General features: G+C 35.9%; 1 protein-coding gene across 4 annotated transcripts in view; it reads left to right on the forward strand.

The window, feature by feature from the left end:
- Positions 1-23593, forward strand: part of ALS2 (alsin Rho guanine nucleotide exchange factor ALS2) — a 72807-nt gene that overhangs the window by 15028 nt on the left and 34186 nt on the right. For 3 of the 4 annotated variants that reach the window (XM_039257393.1, XM_039257396.1, XM_039257394.1), the window contains exons 3-11: positions 1425-1579; positions 4428-5365; positions 8135-8492; positions 11083-11251; positions 12533-12629; positions 14290-14367; positions 17129-17311; positions 19380-19551; positions 21757-21937. In XM_039257393.1, the coding sequence (XP_039113324.1) occupies positions 1425-1579; positions 4428-5365; positions 8135-8492; positions 11083-11251; positions 12533-12629; positions 14290-14367; positions 17129-17311; positions 19380-19551; positions 21757-21937 (2331 nt within the window). Of the gene's footprint in view, positions 1-1424; positions 1580-4427; positions 5366-8134; positions 8493-11082; positions 11252-12532; positions 12630-14289; positions 14368-17128; positions 17312-19379; positions 19552-21756; positions 22041-23593 lie in introns of all 4 variants that reach the window. The other variant, XM_039257397.1, reaches the window with a different exon arrangement.

Here is a 23593-nt window from a genome sequence, read left to right on the forward strand (position 1 = left end):
GCTAGTTTCTTATGCTTATAAAAAGGCACAAGCTGTCTTCATCATCTTAAAGTTTTTGAGGCCAGTTTTTCCCACAATTTCAGGTCTTCAGACAAAGCTCTACTAATTATAATCATCTTCTATGTGTAGAAAACTAGTCATGGATGATATTTAAAAAGAAGAATTAAGTTTGTGGCTTTCCTCTTGTAAAACCATGATTATGCCTAATCATAATTTAGAGGAATATTACTTAGCAAAAACAGAGAAATCGCTAGGTATTATAAAATAAAGAAAACCTTAAAAAGTTTCTGTGCCTCATTAAAAAATTGGCACTAGTATTGTAGAAAAAAAGAAAATGAAAAAAGTATCATCAGTGGCAAGACTGGGAAACTTGATATAAAGGAAACCTAGGGTATCTTAATATGCCCTTTTCTTAGAAGGGGAGGCAGTTATGGTATGGTTCTTATTATGAAGTTGTGTGTTTTGTGTTCTTTGAACCAGAGTCATCACATGGATAGAATTCTTTGGCTAGAACATGAGTAAAGTACGCAGAGTTTTACTGTTGCTGGTATAAATTTGATTCTTAAAAAGTCAAATAGTAATTATAGAGATTACTCAGTGTAAAGTAAATATGGATCACTGTTCCTTCTTACGAGATACTTTTTTGGCACATTAAAAACTAAAATTTTAAAATAAGACTCCAGCTTGGGACATGTTGTAAATTTATTATCTAAACAAGGACTTAATATATTGAGAAGTTAGAATCTTAAAATTTTGTGCTGTTAAATCTAATAGCTCAGGTTTTGTTTGCTTCTTAGATAGAGTTAAGTAATTTGTGGGTTTAGATTGTCCTCAAGCCTTTTATGTAGATAGTTGTTTTATCTCTGCCCCTGTGTCCTAAGCAAAGCATTAAATAGTTGCTAAACTATTTAGCTGATAAATGGGTCATCTGTGCTGTTAAAAGGTACAGATCTAATGATGTGGTTTATCTATACCATGGAATACTACATGGCAATGAGAAGGAATGAAATCTGGCCATGTGTAGTAACATGGATGGAGCTCGAGGGTGTTATGCTGAGCGAAATAAGTCAGGCAGAGAAGGACAAATATATGTTTGCACGTATAGGAGGATTAGGAGGAACTTAACTGAGGAACAAGGGGGAGAAGAAGGGGGGAAATGGTGGGGGAAAAGGAGAGAGGCAAACCATGAGAGACTCTTGAATGCTGACAAAAACTGAGGACTGATGGATGTGGGGGGGGAGGGGGGAAGGGCATGGAGGAAGGCACTTGTGGGGATGAGCACTGGGTGTTATGTGGAAACTAATTTGACAATAAACTATTTGTAAAAAAAAAAAAAATACAGATCTAATGAATGTAGGAACAATTCCCCCAAAATACAGTTTTAATTACAGGAACCATTAAGCTGTCTTCCTTAATGTTTGTAGCTCAGCAGAGGCGGAAGGATCCAAAGAAAGAGGCCTGGTCCATGTCTGGCAGGCAGGATCCTGTTCTGTAGCACCAGAGAGATTGCCAGGCTGGGGAGGAAAGACTGTTCTTCAAGCAGCCCTGGGAGTGAAACATGGAGTTCTTCTGACTGAAGGTATTGAAAAGTGTGGCTTAACAAGTACTAACTGAAGTGTTAACAATACCTGGTTGTATAAGGTCAGGTAAGAGAGTTGTTGGATACCAGGAATTCTTGAAGTTTGTTGGAGCTTAGACTTTTTTTGGTTTCAAAATATGTTCTTACTTCCTTTATCAGAAATCAAATTTAAGACTTAATCTTAAATTTAAGATATATTGTAACTAGAATAAAAGGGAGAGTTAAAGTTTGTAAATTTTATAGCAATAAGTACATGAAAAATTAACTTTTGAAACATTCAGAAACACTTTTCCTAGACCTTTGTTCATTAAATGTGCCTGAATAATAATGCTAATCAGAGCTACTGTTTATTAAACAGTGATGCGTGCCAGGCACTGTACTGAGCACCTTTGTGTATTACCTCTTTGAGTCTTCACACAACCGCCTTATGAGGTAGCTACTGTTGTTGTCCTCACTTCAAGATGAGGAAGCTGAAAGTCTGGGAGGTTAAATAATTTCCACAAGCCCACACAGCTATTGGAGTGTTAGAGTCAAGATTGGAATTTAGAGGGTCTGATTCCAAAGTCCACTTTTTGAGCCATTTGGCTGTCCTGTCTCAGTATAATTTTTCTTAGGCATAAACAGCAACTCATAAGAACATGTAATAAAAATAATTTATAACAGAAACATAGGTTATAATTTATAGAGAGAGTTGCCTTTAATTTTGATAATAGTTTACTTAATCATGGCAAGTTTGGCTTGAGCCAGGACGGCCATCAACTAATTTATAAATTTCTGTTCCATAAGCATTTACTAAGTATTCAATAATGCTTTGTTATTTTCATTGTAGGAACTAAGGGAAGACAAATCCTAAGAAATAAAGTTTAAATCTGACTTTGGTAATTTTATGGGTTACACATGGAATTCTTTCTAGCCTCTTTTTTATTATATCACTTTCATTATAATGCTATACAATAATATTATTAGACCAGAAGTTGGAAAAAGCCTTATTGTGAAAATGTGAACTGTATTCAATACTTGCTGTAGGGGCTTCAAAATACACAGTTCTCAAGCATATGTAAGTAGAATTCTCTTGTTTTGTTAACTCTTCAGTAAGAGATTTAGGAACCCTTCATGAACATGATCTTTAAACCTCTAGAATCATACCTAAAAGTGGGATAACAGGGGGAAAACATCTAAAAAATATAAATTGCCTATCATTGTTCATGTTTAAGCAGTGTCCTAGTCTTAAGTGTCAAAGTTATTAAAAAAAAAAAAAAAGTCTCCTCTCACATAAGTGTGTAGTTTGAAATCGGAAAAAGATTTCTAGTGCTATCTTTTCCAGAGAAGAAAATGGTACTGATGGAATGCTGGCAATTGCAATTTTTAAGCTTCTTTATCTCTATTCATGTTGACTATTAGCTCATAATTCATTGAGGACACTTCATTAAACCGCTATTTTTGAGGTACTCCAGGTTGAAAAAAGAGAAGAGTTTTCTAAATATTTCTTTGTATTATTTCTCTCTCTAGTGGAATGATAATCATTGAAAAAGTTGGTGAACTGTTTCAAGTATATATTGCTGTATCACTTGCAAAGAATGGTTTAAAAGATCTTAACCAGTGAGCTTATTTTCTCAGTATTCTTTATCCAAACTGGAAATTCCCTAATAAAAGCTCATGTGTTCCCTCTAGTCACTGTTCTTTCTTACATAGATGTTCTGGTTAGTTAATTTGAGTGTATACATATATTTGCTATATTTGCCATGTATAATAGGCCAAAGATAAAGAATGCATTTTTTCATCATCAGCTCATCATTGCTATTTTGTGGGGAGACAAACTAGTATAAATTTACTTCCTTATTTCCTTATAAATTAAAAAAATGGATGAGTCTCTGGTTATATGGAAAAGTAGAGATAGTGGGCATGGTCTAGTATTTTTCGAAACCTATGGCCAAGTCTTTATTTCCATTTGAGTTTTTTAGCTAGCACAGGTCATGTGTGCATGCCTTAAACTATCACAATACTGCAGTGAGGGAAATGACTTGGTAGCACACCTGGAAAGAAACAGGTCCTCATTCCTGTGTCTAACTCACTGCTACCTTTATTTGATTTTTAAAGCTAGGCACCCTTTGTTCTAAAGCTAGCTAATCATAGCCTTATTGTTTTGTTTGCTTGCTTTGTTTTGTTGTGATGATATGCTTTTTAAACAAATGGCACCTCAGAAATGCTCTATCGCACAAAATATATATTATATATAACATTTAAAATTATACATGATATTGTACACACCATGAAGACAGTCACGTGTTGTTAACACTGGCACTTTCTTATAACCTGGAACTATAAAGCTGATTTCTTAATTTTGGCCAAAATCTCTAATATTTTTATGCTACTACATAATTTTCTGCTGCTCTGACTTATTCAAGTAGTAGTGAATGTTGTAGATGTCAGCAAATGTATCTGTTCTCTGCTCATTGTATCTTATCATGGTCATTATTTTGTCTTTGAACACTTGGAAACTGCTCCGGTATTAGCCTACATTGATAGCCATTTGTAGTGGATCCATTCTAGGACTTTGTAGGATGAGGCTGAAGGAAAGGAACGATAACCCTTCATTTGAAAGTAGCCTCCTGCAATTGGTAGAAATTCTCATTATTTATCAGAATGTTAAAAGGTGATTTTGTTAGAAGGTGAATAAATGTGGAATAATCTATGCTTGAACCAGATTCTCTACAACTGTGCTTTTGAAAATTAAAAAAGAACAAAACAGCAACAACCCTATTTTGTTAAACCTAGAGGGGACTAAAAGTTTGCTGAAAAATTTCTAGTTAATTCGCTAACTCCTTCTTTTTTTTTTTTAAACCTTCAGATGGTGAGGTCTACAGCTTTGGGACTCTTCCCTGGAGAAGTGAACCAGCAGAGATTTGTCCGAGTAGCCCCATTCTAGAAAATGCCCTGGTTGGACAATATGTTGTTACTGTGGCATCAGGGAGTTTCCACAATGGAGCAGTGACAGAAAGTGGTGTAGTGTACATGTGGGGGGAGAACTCTGCAGGCCAGTGTGCAGTGGCTAACCAGCAGTATGTTCCAGAACCGAATCCTGTCAGCATTTCTGATTCTGAGACCAGTTCTTTGCTAGCAGTCAGGATTTTGCAGCTGGCATGTGGCGAGGAGCACACTCTGGCATTGTCAATAAGCAGAGAGATTTGGGCATGGGGTACCGGTTGTCAGTTGGGTCTCATTACCACCACCTTCCCAGTGACAAAGCCACAAAAGGTGGAACATCTTGCTGGGCGAGTGGTGCTACAAGTTGCCTGTGGTGCGTTCCATAGCTTAGCACTTGTACAGTGCCTCCCTTCCCAGGATCTGAAGCCAGTCCCAGAAAGATGCAACCAGTGCAGCCAACTCTTAATTACTATGACTGACAAAGAAGACCATGTGATTATATCAGACAGTCATTGTTGCCCATTAGGTGTGACACTGTCAGAATCCCAGGCAGAAAACCAGGCCAGCACTGCCATCAGCCCCTCCACTGAAACCCTTGACAACCAGGGAGAAGTATTTGAGAATACGCATGTAGAAAATGACCTGCCTGTTGATACCGACCTGAATGTTGGAAATGTTCAGGCCACCAGTGGTGATGCCATTTCCTCCCAACAAGACATCATGGGAACAACTGAAATTTCTTCTGCCAGAAATGCACCATCGTACCCTGATACTCAAGCAGTAAATGAATACATGCAAACACTCTCAGATCGTTCAGTAAGAGAGAACTCAGAGAACGGCGAAAAGCCAATGCCATCCCAGGTACCTGCGAAATAAATTTTATAATATAAAGGTATTTCTGGAGTTAAACCATCTGAAGGCTTTTTTTTTTTTTTTTTTTTTCTTTTTGGCAAAAGATGTCATGCTGGGCTTCTTTTATAAGTAGCAAAATCTCATTTATTTTTTTCTAGTACTACTTCTCCCATGGGTAAATGCACTGAATTTTGGTGGGCTCCTGGAGACTGTAGTTTTTTTTTTCCTGAACACTTTTAACATAACTATATTTGCAAAGATTTGTCTTACCTCTACTGTATTAACTCCAGATTCTATAGAGAGAAGTCCTTTCCTTTTTTATCAGGGGAGGTTGCTATGTGGTAGATCCCTCCATTATAGGCAGACTTTAAAAAAACATTAAATATTGTTAGAATTTTTTTCAGCTTACTGGTCTTTGTTGTGGGGAAGGGATTAAGATTTTCTTCATCTTATTTAAACTGCTCTCGTTTTGAAAACTAGAAAATGGAGAAAAGTTGTTTACCAGTAGCATACAGTAACATTTGAGACTCCCTGATTAAACCAAATTGTTTTAAAAAGATAATTTGCTTTTTACTCTTCGTGTAAGCCTTTCAGGTTTGCTTTTACCAAAACTCTAAGAAAATGAAACAAAACAAAACCCTTTAATCATAAAAGAACTGTCCTGTGATGTTTATTCAGGTTTTTGAAACCACATACCTCTTGATTGTTTATTTGTGTTCTTTTCTCTGTCAGGATAAAAACATGGCTTAGAGGTATTTTTAGAAATGGTTTTTATTTCACAGTTTACTCATTGAATCTTGTGGATATCTGATTTTTAGTTGTTGTTGTTAAGCTATTTGGAGAAAAGTATTATTAAAATCTAAACAAAACAAAAGTAATAATAAGAATGCACATAGAACATTCTTAGACTTGAACATGCTTATAAAAAATTTGGACTTTGACTTCTTAGAAGTCGTTCTGCTAATTTATTAAATTTGAAGTTAAAAGTTAATTGTATATAGTTTATTTGGTTATTAGATTATAATCATTGAAATTGCATTTTCCTTTGGATATATTTTGTTAAATATGTAAATTTTTTGTTGCCTATGCTAATTTTGGCAATGCCTGTTTATACTAAATTTAATTCGGTTTTTGTAAATAGTGTCTCAATCATACAGCTAATTCACTAGGAATTTATACAGTCTACAACAAGTTTTTTCTCCTCTGGCCAGATGTAACTGAAAGAATATCTCATTTTTGTGAAGTAAATCATAATATTTGGCAATGAAGCATATATCTCACAGTTGACTTTTATTACTGGTTGACCAGGACTCCTAAAATTATGTCTTTCAGTCAAAATTACTGGCTATATATTTTTGTTTTGTTGATATATTTATTTTATGTATTGCTAAACTTAAGTAGAGGACCCAGTAAGGATAATAAAGTTGGTTGAAGGTAGACTTTCCTCTGTCTCTTGGTAAGAACCCCCTATGATAGTTCCCCCTAAATACCATCACTGTTTCTATTATGGGCCTTTGTATACAAAGGGTGAAAATGGTGAGGTTAGTTCTTCTCAACAAGTTAGCAGGGAACTGTATCACCAAGGAATTAATAGGCTTTATATTTACCTTTTGCTTGATATGGTATATTGGTTTATTTTGTTGAATATTTTAATTGAAGAGTCCTTTGCTCCTCTGAATTTAGTATTTAATTCAACAAAATGTATTGAGTACCTAAGGTACTGTGCAGACAACAGTAATTATTTCTTTTAAGAGAATCATAAGTCGTTTAAAAATTTTGTTTTGGTTTGGCTTTCAATTCAGGACTAATTAAGGACTGTATATATACCCTTTGGGACCTTCTGATAGCATAAGAGGGAAATTTTTCATTGTGAAAATTTCTCTGCTGATAAGCCAAAAGCTTTTTTTGTACATTTAATGACTTTCAGTAAACAGTGGTGCTTGAGTAAGTTTTAACTGGTGTCCGGAGTAAGTTTCAACTGAGCTTTTGCTAAGATATTAGAAAACTTTAGTTTGACTTTCAAATACAGCTGTGAATAACACAAAGAACATTGGTCTCAAATGTTTAATTATTAACCTATCACATTTACTCTGTCATAGTGAGAGCAAAAGTAATCCTTCAGCTTAGATAGCTCCTGGATCATGGAAAATAACACATTCATGAGGCAGCAGAAAGGCTTGACCTTAAGAGCATAACTTGGGGGACAAATAGGTCAGAGGTAGAACTTACTATTTTTTTTTTTTTGCCTGTATATGCTATGTCTAAGTTACTATTTATAAAACATTATAGGAAAAGCCTTTTTTGATGTATTTTTTCTGGTATTTCTTAGTAGCAGTCTGTATAAATTTTCCTAAAACTCCTCAATAATAATACTTCTTAAAATTTATTTTATGTATTGTTAACCTTATTAACCTTATATCCAGGGCTGTCACAGTGCACCTCATATTAAAGGCTATGTTTTCCAGACCTTTCTTCCCCTCTCTGCTTCTGTGCTTAATTTTATTAAAGCAGCTGGGGCTTACATTTGAATAGTGTGGAAAACCACAACACTGAAAGGAAGTACTTTTGATAAGGAGTTGTATTTTGAGTACTCATTTCCATAAAATGTGTTAGTTAAATCCAGTACCAGGAGGAGATACCTTTAAGTTGAAGAAAAGAGACCTTTGTTTTAGAGTCTTATATTTACAAATATTGATGGTTTGGGTTAAACTTTATATTGATTGCTGATTGAATAAGGGATTATATTTTTATGTACTTCTTTATGTGTGTATATTTTAGCCTCTTGTAGATGAAGCAGTTCCTAATCTTCACAGCCCACCAACCACAAGCACCTCAGCGCTAAACAGCCTAGTAGTCTCTTGTGCATCTGCTGTTGGTGTGAGAGTGGCTGCTACATACGAAGCCGGGGCCTTGTCTCTTAAGAAAGTTATGAACTTCTATAGTACAGCCCCTTGTGAACCTGGAATTCAGGCAGGCAGTAGTTCCATAGCCCCAGAAGGTGTGAAAGACAGCAGAGAAGAACAAGTTAAGCAGGAATCCATGCAAGGAAAGAAAAGTTCAAGTCTTGTGGATATCAGAGAAGAAGAATCAGAGGGAGGCAGCCGAAGACTCTCCCTGCCTGGATTGTTGTCCCAAGGTAAGGAAATAGCCGGGTTTTGTGAACTGGCTTTTGGTAAATCCAAAATGTTCCTGACATCATGTGCTATATCATAATAAATTAGTAACTTTCCAGATTGCTAAAAGCTGGCATATTCAGATGTCAAAATTTATTTAATTTTGGTCATTTAGGTGCTTCTAAAACAAAGTTATGTATTTCTCTGCTTTAGAAGTAACTGTAGAAGCTAATTTTTTGTGATGTCTGCTTCTGGTTATGAACTTTATTTATGAATGTTATTTTATCGTTCTGGAATTTGGTGATAGCCTCCTTCTATCATAGTTGGGGCCTGTAGTCCAGAGAGATGAAGTTGGAGATGTGGTCATTTGATAAGTAGGGATTCACTGTACTTGACCTAAAGCTAGAAATAATTTTAAACTTCAATAAGAGAAATTTTCATTTTTGGATAGAATAGTAGGGTTGCCTGGGTGGCTCAGTCAGTTATCTTTGGATAGAATTAGCATCAGCTTCTTCTAATATTAAGACTGTTAAGCAGTTGGTTCTTTAGCGTTTCTCAGTTGGTTCAGGAATCTCAGTCTTTTAGATTTTGCTTCTCAAAATGTGACCTGCAGACCAGAAACAACAAGCAACATCTGGAAATTTGTTAGAAATGCAAGATCTCGGGCTTCACTTCAAACTTGTTGAATCAGAATATGCATTATAATAAGGTCCCCAGGTGACTAGTGTGTACCTTAAAGTTTGAGAAGTATTGGATTTAGACCAGGAGTTGGTAAACTTTTTCTACAAAGAGCTAAACAGAAATATTGTATGATTTGCCGGCCACACAGTCTGTGTTCTATAATTACTCAACTTTGCCATTGTTGCTTAAAAGTATCCATAAATAATACATAGATAAATGAACAAGTCTATATATTCCAATAAAACTTTATTTACCAAAACAGACAGTGGGCTCTACCAGCCCCTGGTTTACACTGTTTTGTGCAAAGCTCTAAAATTAGGAATCCTAGACTGTACTAAAACTTACCTTTTCTGCTCTACCGTGTTTCTTGCACTTCCACTTATGATGGCACTGTTGTGTCAGTGAGCACTTCTGTTGTCCTGCCTTCTAATTCGCATTGCCACCAGATTTTCATCTACACAAATAAAACCTTTAGTCCTGATTAATTTGAGCGTGCCTGTGTATGTGTGTGTGTATACATAAAGAAAGTCCATGGATTTAATTAAGCCTGAAGGAGAACTTTGTGCCAAAATTATCTCATTCTGAAATGTCCTTTAGCATTTTCAGAATAAATAATATTTGAGATCTGGAACTACAAATATGGAGTATTGATTTTTGTCATGTCATTAGGGCATTGAAATATACAGTCCCACTAATAGACTTATTTCCTTAGGTTAAATTTTACTTAGTGATCCAAAATATCTTTAGAAAAATTTTATGTGCACTCTTTTTCTGTTTCTCTTTTAAAATGATCTGAAATGCATCTTTGAAGAAAGTCCAGTAGAGTTATTTAAGTGTCTGTATGTAAAGTGGAAGGCACATTTACCAGAAAAAGTGTTGATTGTAGCCCGTGATGATCACCCTTTTGTGGCCCTCAAGTTAATGACCAAGTGAACAAGTCTACACTTAGGGACATTTGATGATTTTCTTTGAAACATATCCTGTCACCAAATGAGTGTACAAGATTTACATAGCATTGTTTGTCATTATTATAATTTTGAATAGTATAAAAGATTTTTTAAAACATTGTTTAAGTCCTGTATAAAATAATGAAATAGGCAAAATTCAAAAGTTTTTAGTATTTCCCATTCACAATCTTTTTCCCATCATAGAAATCCTAAAATTTTATATCTAAAATGTCTTCTTTATTACAATATTTATAATATATTTATTTAAAAATTTTTTAATGTTTATTTCTGAGAGAGAGAGAGAGAGACAACGTGAGCAGGGGAGGGTCAGAGAGAGAAGGAGATACAGAATCGGAAGCAGTCTCTAGGCTCTGAGCTAGCCATCAGCACAGAGCCCGACATGGGGCTTAACCCATGAACCGTGTGATCATGACCTGAGCCGAAGTCGGACGCTTAACCGACTGAGCCACCCAGGCTTCCTTTATAATATATTTAAACTTAAATCTTACCTTGGAAAAGCTTAACTTTTTTTTGAAAAGCTTTTGTTTAACTGTTTTAAAATAGGAAAAATATTTGTCAGCCTTAGTCTAGTATTTTGTTAAGCATATTCTTTAGAATGCAAATTCCTCAGGATATCACATAGACTTTCTATTTAACATAAATGTTATACAGAAAGGCTTCTGTAGCCAAATGCTTGGAAGTGGGGCTGAGTTAAATTTAAACAAGTGTTTTTAATTTCAGGACTTGTCAGAGCCTTTAGCATGCTAATGTGTATGTGAATCGAAAGGGCAGATGGGGGGGGATAGAATGTAGTAGACAGTGTTTACCAAACTCATCTATTAAATCTCTATTTTTGCAGAGACCTATAGAAATCCTTCACAAATACCATGTTAGTGTATTTCTTTGAAAACCAAGAGTTGGTCAAAATGATTATCTTTTTTCTTCACCCATCTACTCCCTTATTCCATCTTTGGTTTGTTTTCAGTTTCCCCCAGGCTCTTAAGAAAAGCTGCACGAGTAAAAACACGAACAGTGGTTCTGACCCCTACGTACAGTGGAGAAGCAGATGCACTCTTGCCTTCTCTGAGAACGGAGGTGTGGACCTGGGGGAAAGGGAAGGAAGGACAGCTGGGGCATGGTGATGTTCTGCCTAGGTAAGTGCTGCCAGTATTTACTATTAGGAGTTGGCTTTAAAGGTCTCTATATCACCATTTCCTCATAGAGGAAATCCTGTCCTTTCTAGCTCCAGGTTATTATATATCATTAATAGCGATTTAAAACAACAACAACAAACCTGTCTTGTTAGTCTTGACTTTATACCTAACAATAAAGGACTTATGTATCCATGATGTACCTTTCCATCTCTTCTTTGATGTATATTCATCTTGGAACAGAAAGGAATGTTTAGGATAAGATTGTATTTCATTGAGGGGCATCTGTGTCCATCTGTCGGGTAAGCATCCAACTTCTGCTCAGGTCATAATCTCATGGTTCATGAGCTCAAGCCCCACGTCAGGCTCTCTACTGACAGCTCAGAGCCTGGAGCCTGCTTTAGATTGTTTCTCTCTTTCTCTCTCAAAAATAAACATTTTTTAAAAAGATTGTATTTCATTGGAACGCTTGAATAGTTCAAATTTTTAATTTATGAAAAAGAGCCAACAAGTTTTTGTTTTTTTTTTACTGCTGCCGCCAAAATAACTATCATAGCAATATTCAACCATTCGTGTATGTCAAGGAAAACTGTTTTGTTTAAGAAGAACTCATGATATTAACAGATTAGATATTTGTGAAAGTGTATAAATGGAATGATTATCTAAAATAGCTAGTTAATGTAAATGTCTCTTTTTAGCAGAGTGAAGGCAACTGTGCAATTAAAAAAGAGCTCCCTCTATGGTTATATTTTATTTATTGTGTCCTAAATTTTATTGTGTCTCTGCTGTAATGAATCATTTAGTAGTCTTTTGATTCTTAAGATTCTGAATTATGATTGTTAATTGGTTATTGATAGAGATTAAATTAAAACTGCCCAAAATTATAATATTTAGGAGTAAATTGAATATATATTCAGTATTTTAATTTTTTAATTATTTTTATGTTAATTTTTGAGAGAGAGAGAAAGGCAGAGACAGAGTGAGAGCATGGGAGGGGCAGAGAGAGAGGGAGACAGAGAATCTGAAGCAGGCTCAAGCTCTGAGCTGTCTGCACAGAGCCCGATGGGGCTTGAACTCACAAACTGTGAGATTATGACCTGAGCCAAAGTCTGACTCTTAACCACTTAAACGATGGAGCCACCCAGGTTCCCCAGTATTTTTATTTTAAGGTTTTCTTTTGAAATGTTTATTTTCACTTGAAAGTATTTACTCTGTAATTTGAAAAAGGTCAAGATTCTTGCTGAGCCTTTTTACTTGAATTTGTGTATGTATTTTTTCTTTAAGGCTTCAACCACTATGTGTAAAATGTCTCGATGGGAAAGAAGTAATCTATCTGGAGGCAGGTGGTTACCATTCTCTTGCACTCACTGCGAAATCCCAGGTAGGATGCAAACTATTAAAAGCTGATTTTAATTTCATCGAAGGTCAACATGACCAAATTGGACCATCATTTAATGAGTGTCTACTGTGTGTCGGGCAACAATACTATATCTCATTTGATCTTTCCAGTGTTTTACATTGCACTGTCTGTATTATTTCCATTTTACAGATAAAGGGAGGTTTAGAGAAATTATGTAGCTTGTGTAAAGTCAGTGCATAGTGTTAAATAAACATATCAGGTCAGAAAACAGCATTAAATAGTATTGTCCCATTTTGCTTTACATTTTTATATACATTATTATATAATTGACACTAAAATTTCTAGCATCATGTATGTGTGTTTTCCCAAGCAAAATAGTAGTTGTCTCTGAGTGGTCAATTAATTGTTTTCACTTTTTCTTTGTACAGTGAGCATGAGTTGCTTGTAAAACCAGAAGAAACAAAACCATTTTCATTAAACATAGACACTATAAACCAGTTTCTTTTGTCTGTATTGGAGTATAGGTACTTGTGTTTCTCCTGCAATGACTTTTCATATGTGAAAAGATGTTCTAGTCATTTCATAGTACTCCTAGCTACAGAACAAAGAATCACTGGGGTGCTTGGGTGGCTCAGTAGGTTAAGCATCCAGCTCTTAGTTTACACTCAGGTCATGATTTCATGGTTTGTGAGATCAGGTCCCGAGGAGGGCTCTGCACTGACACTGTGGAGCCTGCTTGGGATTCTCTCTCTCTCTCTCTCTCTCTCTGTGTGTCTCTCTCTCTGTCTCTGTCTGTCTCTCTCTGTCTCTCTCTCTCTATTTCTCTCTCCCCCCTCCCCCAGTCATGCTATCTCTCTTTCTCAAAAAATAAACTAACAAAACAAAACAAAAACCAGAAGAAGAATCATGATTAAGTTTTCTTTATAGCACTTCCCAGTATTTTTTTATCACTTTCTTTGTAAGAGGCAGTATAAGACAATTCCTTGGATTATATCCTGGGTCTGCCACTTACAAATTTTGTGACTTCTCTGAGCCAGTTTCCTTATCTGTAAAGAAAGATTGTCATGAGAATTAAGCATTAATTAATACAGAGAAAATGTTAGCAACAACACTTGGCAGATAGTAAACACCTGAGACATGTTAGTTTATTGTTAACCCTTGGACTCTGTCTTCCTGTGTACCGTTTGCTCATTATGTCTGGTCTTGTTTAAAAGGGAATTTTCTTGGGGCGCCTGGGTGGCTCAGTTGGTTGGACAGCCCACTCGGCTCAGGTCATGATCTCATGGTTCGTGGGTTTGAGCCCTGCATTGGGCTCTGTGCTGACAGGTAGCTCAGAGCCTGGAGCCTGTTTCGGATTCTGTGTCTCCCTCTCTCTCTGACCCTCCCCTTCTCACGTGGTCTCTCTCTCTCTCAGAAATAAATAAAACATTAAAAAAATAAAAATTAAAAAATAAAAATAAAAGAGGATTTTCTCAGTATCTCTTATTTTAAAGAATATAAGTAATATGTGTAACTATTGGTGTGTGTGTATGTATATATATACATATACATATATACATGTATATATATACATATACATATATACATACATAGATACATGTGTATATGTTATAGAGGTTCAGAATTGATATGCAAGATCAGATTTACAACTCTTACCTACTTCCTTGTGATTTTCTAATAGGTTTACTCATGGGGTAGCAATACCTTCGGTCAACTTGGGCATTCTGATTTTCCAACAACAGTTCCTCGTCTTGCAAAGGTACTTTTGAGAACTTGATTTTTATAACAAATTATTTCAGAATTCTAAGTTATAACACTTTATATTTCTCTATTCTATATTCTAAAAATTAGAATCTTATATTTGGAATAAATTTGTTTTCATATACTAAACATGAAGCTTCTTATTTTCAGGCTAAATATTCTTTTCTTTAAAATAATATGTTTATATTTCATTTGTTCTTAGCTTCCACTGTACTTTGAATATTCATAACTTTTTGTCTTTTTTTTTTAATAGAAATGAAAAGTTCTTTCTTCTAAAACAAATGTTTCTAGAATTATGATGTTGACTTTTCAGCTTTACACTACCAAGTAATGTCTGCTTTCTGACTTTTCACTTAAGTTTGACTTTTATATAACATTATGGTGGTGGTATTTTTTTGGTTTTTCTTACACACAAAGTCATAGTAGTAAAACCTTTTTATAAATCTTTTCATTTTCTGTAGTGAAGCTATGATTTCTTTACTGCGTATGAATTGGTTTTAGTTTTTAGTTTATGTAATGCTGTTCAGATATTGGTAGATCTAGTCCCTTTGATGCAGTTCTAGAGGAGTGTCTGTCAGTCTTTTTTTCTGCCCCCAGTCCCTGTGGAAATACTAAATCCTCATCAATAGTATTGACTCCTTTTTCTTTTTTTTTTTTTTAATAGTATTGACTCCTCATCCAAGGTTTGTTTTTTGAAGGGTAGAGGGCAAGGAGTACACAGGTGATAGCCTAACAGAATGGCATATGAAGCTCCTATATATTTGTAGTTTGATTGTGCTGTCTTCCCATCCCAAGACATGCTCCCTCTGCTGAGAGACTATAAAAAGGATAGTTCCTTCAATTTCAGGAACATGATTCACATGTAAACTACAGATAATACATATTCCAATAATGCATGTTTTCAGAGTGCCCTGTGCATCCATCACTTCATAAGACTTTTCCATGCTGCCTTTCCTTCTAGTGAACTTCATTTCACTGAGAGGGAAAAAGACTTACATAAAACATTAGGGAACAGTTGTTACTTCCTAGTTCCAATCTTAAGTGTTTTCAGTATAGAACATTTCAGTGGTAAGCTATTTTAATTACTGATACTTTATAACAAAAAAATGTGGCAAATCATTGTTCCCTGTTTTTATTTCAGAGAATAGAATGTACATTTATTCTTACCAAGGAAAGCTCTGTAATGTAGAGTTGAGATGCTCTGGAAATCAAATTTTTATTTAACACTATATAGTCGGACAAGAGAGAATAAGATTTTAGTTTCATTACTTGTTAACTGTACATATAAAAATGCAGAATCAGCATTTTGGTTTTATATTTGTGGGAAAGATGAGAAAAACATTCTGAAGTTGTTTTAATTAATCTGTCAGTTAAAAGTCAAGTTAGAATGAGATCTGAATTAGTTTTGATTAGAGACTGGGAAGAAGACTCTTCTCTTGCAGAAATTTTACTCCATTCTTTACAGAGTTAACAGGAAGCCAGTTATTTGGATAGCCTGGATTTGAGGAGTCGTGCAGGAAGAGGATAGCTATAAAGTAGTGGAGACGTGCACACACAATCACCTAATCACCTAGGATTTGGAGCCCATCTAGACACACAGAATCTAACAGATGAGAGGATTTTTGCTTATTAGTATAGAAGTCACAGCTAAAGCTGGGGCTGGAGGTTGGGGCAGTAGTTTTCGTAGCAAAACACTTTCTTCAAAAGAAATCTTCTGTGTAATCCCATACATAAAATGGATAAACATGGTACTACTTTAGCTGAAAGATGGAGGAGGGATGGGGACAGAGCACTGGCACCTGCATTTCCATGGTGGCTACTAAATCACTACATGGAATCCTAAGGTTTGAAAACCATCGGTTCAGGACAGGGGTTCTCAAACTTCTACACACATCGGCATCACCTGGAGAATGTGTTAAACCAGATTGCTGAGTCTTTCCCCTAGTAGCTTCTTGGCCTGGGAGTTTGCATTTCTAACAGGTTGTAGGTGATCGCTGCTGCTCTTCAAAGACTGCTCGTTGAGAACCCCTGGTTTAGAGGATCCCTGTAGATGGGCGTCTGAGGGGTCCCACCTGTTCCAACATCCTGGGACTTGGCACAGTGAAGTCACATCAGAGAGGTAGTGAGTTCCAAGTAGGAAAACTGAATTTTAGCGCCCAAGGGTTTCATTGGTTAGAATGGAATTTTGTCTTGTTACATTGTTTCTTTCTGTCTTGATTTTTTTTTTTTTTTTACACAGTGTAATGTGAATGGACAGAGGTGTGTCCTAGCTGTCAGGATAAGACTCTAGAAGTTTCTGTGCCTCCTCATACTGTGGAGACTTCCACAAATAACTATTAAGAAAATTGATCTATGGTTTTTCCTTTTTAAATTCCATTTTTTTGGATTTTTATAAAAATAATCTAGTTCTAAATTTAAAAGCTGAAGAAGGGTTAGGGGCATTTGGGTGGCTCAGTTGGTTAAGTGTCCAACCTCAGCTCAGGTCATGATCTCACAGTTCATGAGTTTGAGCCCCACATCGGGCTCTGCATTCTAAAATAAACAAACAAACATTAAAAAAAAAAACAGAAATAAAAGCTGAACAAGGGATTGTATCTGTGCTGCAATTAATCAGGCACATCACTGGGTGAGTTTTGCCATCTGAGGTTTGAGTGACTTTGCAGCACACCTGTTTAACTAATCTAACATTTCACTTCTGGTGGATCTTAATTTCTCTTTAATTCTTTTATCTCATCAGATAATTTATGCTGTTGTTACAGGTGAACAGTGAAAATAGAGTCTGGAGTGTAGCTGCAGGCCAGGATTATTCCCTGTTTTTAGTGGATACAGAAGACTTCCAACCTGGGTTATATTACAGTGGCCGACAGGATCCTACAGAAGGTGACAACCTTCCAGAGAATCACAGTGGTACTAAGACTCCAGTACTTCTCTCCTGTAGTAAGGTGAACAGGAATTGGGTCATAAGGCCCACATTCTGTAACACATGAGCAGTCTTTTGTTTTTTTTTGTTATTTATGTGTATGCCTGTTATTAAGTATCTCTCACTACTATATTTAAAATTGCAAACCCCTTTACTCCTTATCTCCTTTTTCTGACTTCTCTTCACAGTGCCTATCACCATCTAGTAAACTGTATAATTTACTTTTTTTGTCTATTTTCTGTCCTCAACTGTAAGATTTTTAAGAGTAGAGATTTTAAGCTCTCTCATTTACTGCTGTATTCTCAACAGCAAGTCCTTTATAAGTTCTGTTGAATTAACACTCATGTAGGAATATTAAAAAGTACATTTCACAATAAAGTTTCCTGACTGCGTTCATGAAGCTCTCAGAGGTAAATTAGAATAGAATTAAATAGATCAGATTTTCTTAAAGTTTATTTATTTTGAGAGGGGTGGGGGAGGGGCAGAGAGAGAGAGTGAGACAGAATCCCAAGCAGGCTCCACACTGCCAGTGCATAGCTCGATGCAGGGCTCAAATCCTTGAACCATAAGATCATGACCTGAGCCGAAATCCAGAGCTGGATGCTTAGCTATCCTTGGTGGCTCAGTCGGTAGAGTGTCCAACTCTTGGTTTTGACTCAGGTCATGATCTTGTGATTCATGAGATTGAGTCCAGCATTAGGTTCTGTGCTGACAGAATGAAGCCTGCTTGGGATTCTCTCTCCCTGTCTCTCTGCCTGTTCCCTATGTTCTTTCTCTCTCTCAAAATAAACAAACAAACTTAAAAAAAAAAAAAAGGAGTTATATGTTTAACCAACTGAACCACCTAGGCACCTCAAGAGATGAGTGTTTAATTGCAAATGGGAAGTAAAAATTGCATAGGCCCATGGTGGGCTCATAGCAGACCCAACAGGCCACCAGCAGTGCTGTTTCCCATTCCTTCTCTCTCTGTTGACTTTTCATTTATTTACTGCTGTTTACTCTCTTCTTTTTCATTTGAATTTCTCTGCTTTCCTACTTCCTGTCCTTTTTTCATAAACTGAAACCACTGGCCTGTTTCTGGTTTTCTATTTCCTCATTAAAGTAACTCACATCCTCAAAGTGGTAATGCTGTAAGGGAATTAACCCTCAAAGGTAGTACATTCTGGGTTTCTTATTCTTAATAATATATCCTATGGATTGTTTTTTATCTTTCATATTTGTTTTTCTTGGCTACATGTGTAAGCTATGAATGTGTAGGGACAAAATTTTTCTTGCTAAAGGCAGCACTGGCCAGGATTTGGCTCCTGAGCTATAAATATCCTGTTATTCCAGACATACTAATTGACCCTTTGTAGTTGTTGGCCCTGAATCCACATTCCCCATGAAAGGTTTCGCAGTGTGGATAAATGATGAAATAGCTGATAAGAGGAATGAGGCTCTAACATGTATCTTTAGTTACCATGCTGTATTAAGTAGTCCATTGGGTCTGCAATGGTGGCCTGGTTTATAGGGGTCTGTGTATACATTGATTATTTTTGTTCAGTGGTGTAATAGATAAATGACAAATCCCTTTTAAAGAAAATCCCTTTAGGTTGTACTTTTAAGAGACAAGATAACTCCTATACCCTTAATATTTTGGTATATAGCATAGACATTTCTGCTCTCATTTTCCTATTTCATAAAAAAAGAACATTCCTGAGACATGTATTTCTGCCATTTGGATCTTTGTATGTTTAGGATGTCTCTGGTTCAAAACACATCTAGTATGAAATAAGGGATATTGTGGCAGTAACTAAAAACATATATATATAGTTACATATAGGTCCAGATATATATATAACAGTGTTGTACTGGTAAATCAGCTCTAAAACAAAACAAAAAAATTAGCCCTTGTCTGTAGTGTTTGCCAATTTTGGGGGGTAATTTTACTATTGCTAATTTCAAGCTACTAGTAGTTTAATAACTAACTTGCAAAATTCCTGAATATTTCCCATTGGGCTCTTGCCAGCTGATTTGAGCCAGCTTTAGCATCAGACTGCTGCTAGTAAATTATATTTTACCTTTAATCTTTTTCTTCTTCTCTATTTCAGCTCGGATATATAAGCAGAGTGATCGCAGGAAAAGATAGCTATCTAGCTTTGATGGACAAAAATGTTATGGGATATATTGCCAGTCTCCATGAGTTGGCAACTACGGAAAGACGGTTCTATTCAAAACTCAGTGACATCAAATCTCACATCCTCAGGCCTCTTCTTAGTTTAGGTAAGTAGAACCACCCCCCAACTCCCTCAGTTATCAGACTCTTATCTGTTCTAACTGTGTCAGAAGTAAAAAATAACTTCTTGAGTCATGGTTTATTCCTTTCTTTCCATTCTCTCTCTTTTTTTAATTAATTTATTTATTTTGAGAGAGAGAGAGTCCCAATCAGGCTTTTTGCTGACAGTGTAGAGCCTGACGTGGGCTTGTTCCACAAACTGTGAGATCATGACTTGGGCCAAAACCACGAGTTGGACACTCAACCGACTGAGCTACCCAGGCTCCCCATCCATTCTCTTTATTTTTGTACACAGGCAGTCAGCAATTTACAAACTGTTTGCACTTTGTCGGTAACCCAGCTGCCCTGGGTATTCTACCACTCACCCCCACTGCTCTTTGTCCTTGTGGAAGTAGGATGTGGTACTTACAGGATATTCATGGTAGAGAAGCAAAAACAGTTTTGGGAAAGTTGATCCTAGGACCTAGACTTGTAAACAACACTTCTAGCTCCACAAGTCCTCACATATCTTCCATATACTACCTGAATTTTTCTTTTCTTTTTGGTTCTAGTTCTTAGAATTATACCAAGTAGAGATTCATTTAAATTTACAAGTAGTCTCTTAAAACATGGATAAGAGTGTTCAGGGTCTCATCCTGCGTTACCATGAATTGGTTAAGTCTGATTTCTTTTCTGAGTTGTCAACAACAAGGAGGGATTGAAGATGAAGAAATAACACAGAGGGAATGGATTATAGTAGTTCTGGGGGGAGGGGTGGTGGTGGCTACTGTCCACGTACACTAGACCCTAGAGTTTCTAGGAGGTTAGAAAGGAATACAGAATGGAGGTTGGGAGGAGTAGTTATTGAAGATCAGATTTCACTATTTCACAAGTTTTCTAAGTTCTGCCCTGCAGATAGAAAATGGAGAGGAACTTTTCTTTCTGTTTCTCTTTCCTATACTACTTAGCCCCCTCTGAAGACTTAGAATTCAGGTCAATACTGTGATACTTAAATTCGCCTTATTAGCACATCAGTTTTTCCACATTAAGTTGATGTTGGTTTGTGTGGGTCAGCCCAATCTTATAATGGGAGGAAAACCACTATTTTTTCAAATAACTAATTTATGGTCTTTCAGAGTGCTACCCTTTGTAAGTTAGGGACTATCTGCATTTATTTATTTTGTTTTTGGTTTATTTTATTTTTTTCTTTGAATTTACTAATTTTTTAGTAATCTCTACACCCAGTATGGGGCTTGAACCCACACCTCAGAGATCAAGAGTCACATGCTTTTCCAACTGAGCCAGCCAGGCACCCCAGTTTATTTATTTTAGTTTTTTTATATAAAAAATATAGTTTGCCTTTTTAAGTGTTGTAGAGTGCTTATTCTATAAATTCTTCTCCAGTGGGTGAGCTGACATTCTAGGAGTTTGGCAGGAGAAAAGCTGCAGGCCAAGCTGGAAGCTTCCTGGATTGCTCTGAAAGAAAAGGGAAACCATCCTTGTCCCTGTCCTGATTTGTGATTTCTTTGTTGTTCTTGCCTTGTCTGCTTATTAGCGTCACTGCTTAGAGAGATGTCCCAGACACTAGGAACTTTGGACTGGGAAAAAACAAATAATCTCCTGGTGTCCTCTGTAAGTCCAGAGCAATCTGGTCAGTCTGGTGGATTGACCTCTCTGCACTGAAGTGTTGGGCTTGTCTAAGGGGCTGTAGAGCAGAAGTCAGCACAAAAAGTTGAAAATATTAACCAAAATATAACTACAAAAGTGAGTTTAATTCCTGGCTGTCACTTTCCAGTTGTGTGAAATTGCATAATTCACTTCCCCTCTCTTGGCTTCAGATACTTCTCTTCAAAAGGAGAGGAGAGTTGGATTTGCTCAATGGTTCTCAAATTTTTGGCTGGTCTTCAAAATTCCCTGGACAGCTTTTCTTCTGAATATATCCTTCCTGGGATCTTAACCTTGGCCTACTGAGTCAGAATCTATAGAATCCCTGTGAATGTGTTCTTAACAAGTTTCTCAAATGACTGGGTTCTATGATCTCTGGAGTTGTTTTCTTTACCACTGTGATTATTTGAGTTCCACAGTCAAGAGTACATCTCAACATGTTAAGTATTTTTAGAAGAGGAGGCTTCATAATCTTGATCATAAGAAAGTACTCAGGTAATGAGCCTTCAGGTTATGTCATCATCATCATCATCATCACTTTGTTACAGAAAATTTGGGCACTGCAAGTACAGTCCAGCTGTTGCAGGAGGTGGCGAGCCGGTTCAGCAAGCTGTGTTACCTAATTGGTCAGCACGGAGCCTCACTGAGCAGCTTCCTTCACGGGATAAAGGAAGCCAGGAGTTTGGTCATTCTGAAGCATGCAAGTCTCTTCTTGGATAGTTATACAGAGCAAGTATCCAGTCCCGTGTCATGTTCAATCTCTGCAGGGTTATTCTGCCAAGGAGAACAGCTCCTTAATCAGAAGAGACTAGATTAGGGACAGTGATATAAGGTAATAGAAATTGCAAAGCAGTATTTTAATTTTAAGCCAACTATAGTTCCGCATTGCTAAAATTTTAGTTTTTCTTTAAGGGGAAAAAGAGGCTTAAAAACAATTATATTTCCTTCTATAGTCTAGCAGAATGATTGATAGTACACTTAATTTACATAAAATATACTATAATAAATATGGTTCTTTAAAGAACAATTTTGCATAAATAAATTGTACTAAAATTAGAGGAAATAAGTAATTGAACCAATTATTTTAAGACTAACTGCTAATGGTAAATATCGAGTTGTTCCTTTGTGTGTTTTTCATTGTTGTGTAAATGGAGGATTTAAAGACCATACTATCTTCAAAATAAAGATATTTCCGTAATATCTTTATTCAGATATTATCTTAACTCTCCTCAAAGTTCTTTTTATGTTTTTCAAGTAAAATATCAAATGTATTTGAAAATTTAAATATTTCTCACTTTTTCTTAATTTGTATATTGACATTATGATGTGACGCATAGTTTGTTATTTTAATATGTATTAAAATAACAATGCTTTGAGCTGAAATGAAAATTTTATTCTTTATTAATACCTCATCCATCTAGCAAATATCGACTGATTATCCACTAAGTATCAGGCACTGTGTAGAGTTCTAAGATCATGCAGCCACAGTGCAGAGCCAGTGAAAAGGAGTTCATGTTCTATTGGTATTTTGTTGAGGTTATTTTTAATATAAGTAATATGTTATCATTGAAAATTATACAAATAAAGATAGTAAAAAAGATATTTAAAGTTGCCCATAATCTTACCACCTGAAATAACCCTTGTTAATAATATTAGTATACTTCCTGGGGCGCCTGGGTGGCTTAGTCGGTTAAGCGTCCGACTTTCGCTTAGGTCATGATCTCGCGGTTCGTGGGTTCGAGCCCCACGTCAGGCTCTGTGCTGACTGCCAGCTCAGAGCCTGGAGCCTATTTCAGAGTCTGTGTCTCCCTCTCTCTCTGACCCTCCCCTGCTCACGCTGTCTCTCTCTCTCTCTCTCCTAGAAATAAATAAAAATATTAAAAAAAAATATTAGTATACTTCCTTTCACACTTATGCATGTATATGCAGATAGATTAGTGGTTTTAATTCTACACAAAATTGAATATATTTGCAGCTATTTTATGAGAGGAAATACCCAAGTTGAAGCCTTTTAATTCATTTTCTTTCAGACATGAAAAATACATAATTTGATGCCATTTTACTTTTTTAAACTAGATTTTGTTTGTGTGAAGGTTTCAGCTTTTACTAGTATAGTTCCTTTTTGTCTTATTTACTTCATAATCTTTTTTATTTCTTTTTGTTCTCTGATACTTGAGGACCTATACTTAGAAATGCTTTTTTTGATACCTTGGACTATTTTTTTAACACCATTTATTCATATTAGTGGGGCACATTAAAAAAATCTTGATTTGTTTATGAATTTTAAAAATAATTTTTAATTGTAGTAAAATACACATAACATCAAATTTACCATCAGGACCATTTTTATTTTATTTTTGTTTTACTTATTATTTTTAATGTTTA

This window comes from Hyaena hyaena, unplaced genomic scaffold, assembly GCF_003009895.1.
Source record: "Hyaena hyaena isolate Hyena2069 unplaced genomic scaffold, ASM300989v1 scaffold_615, whole genome shotgun sequence".
Lineage (NCBI taxonomy): Eukaryota > Metazoa > Chordata > Mammalia > Carnivora > Hyaenidae > Hyaena > Hyaena hyaena.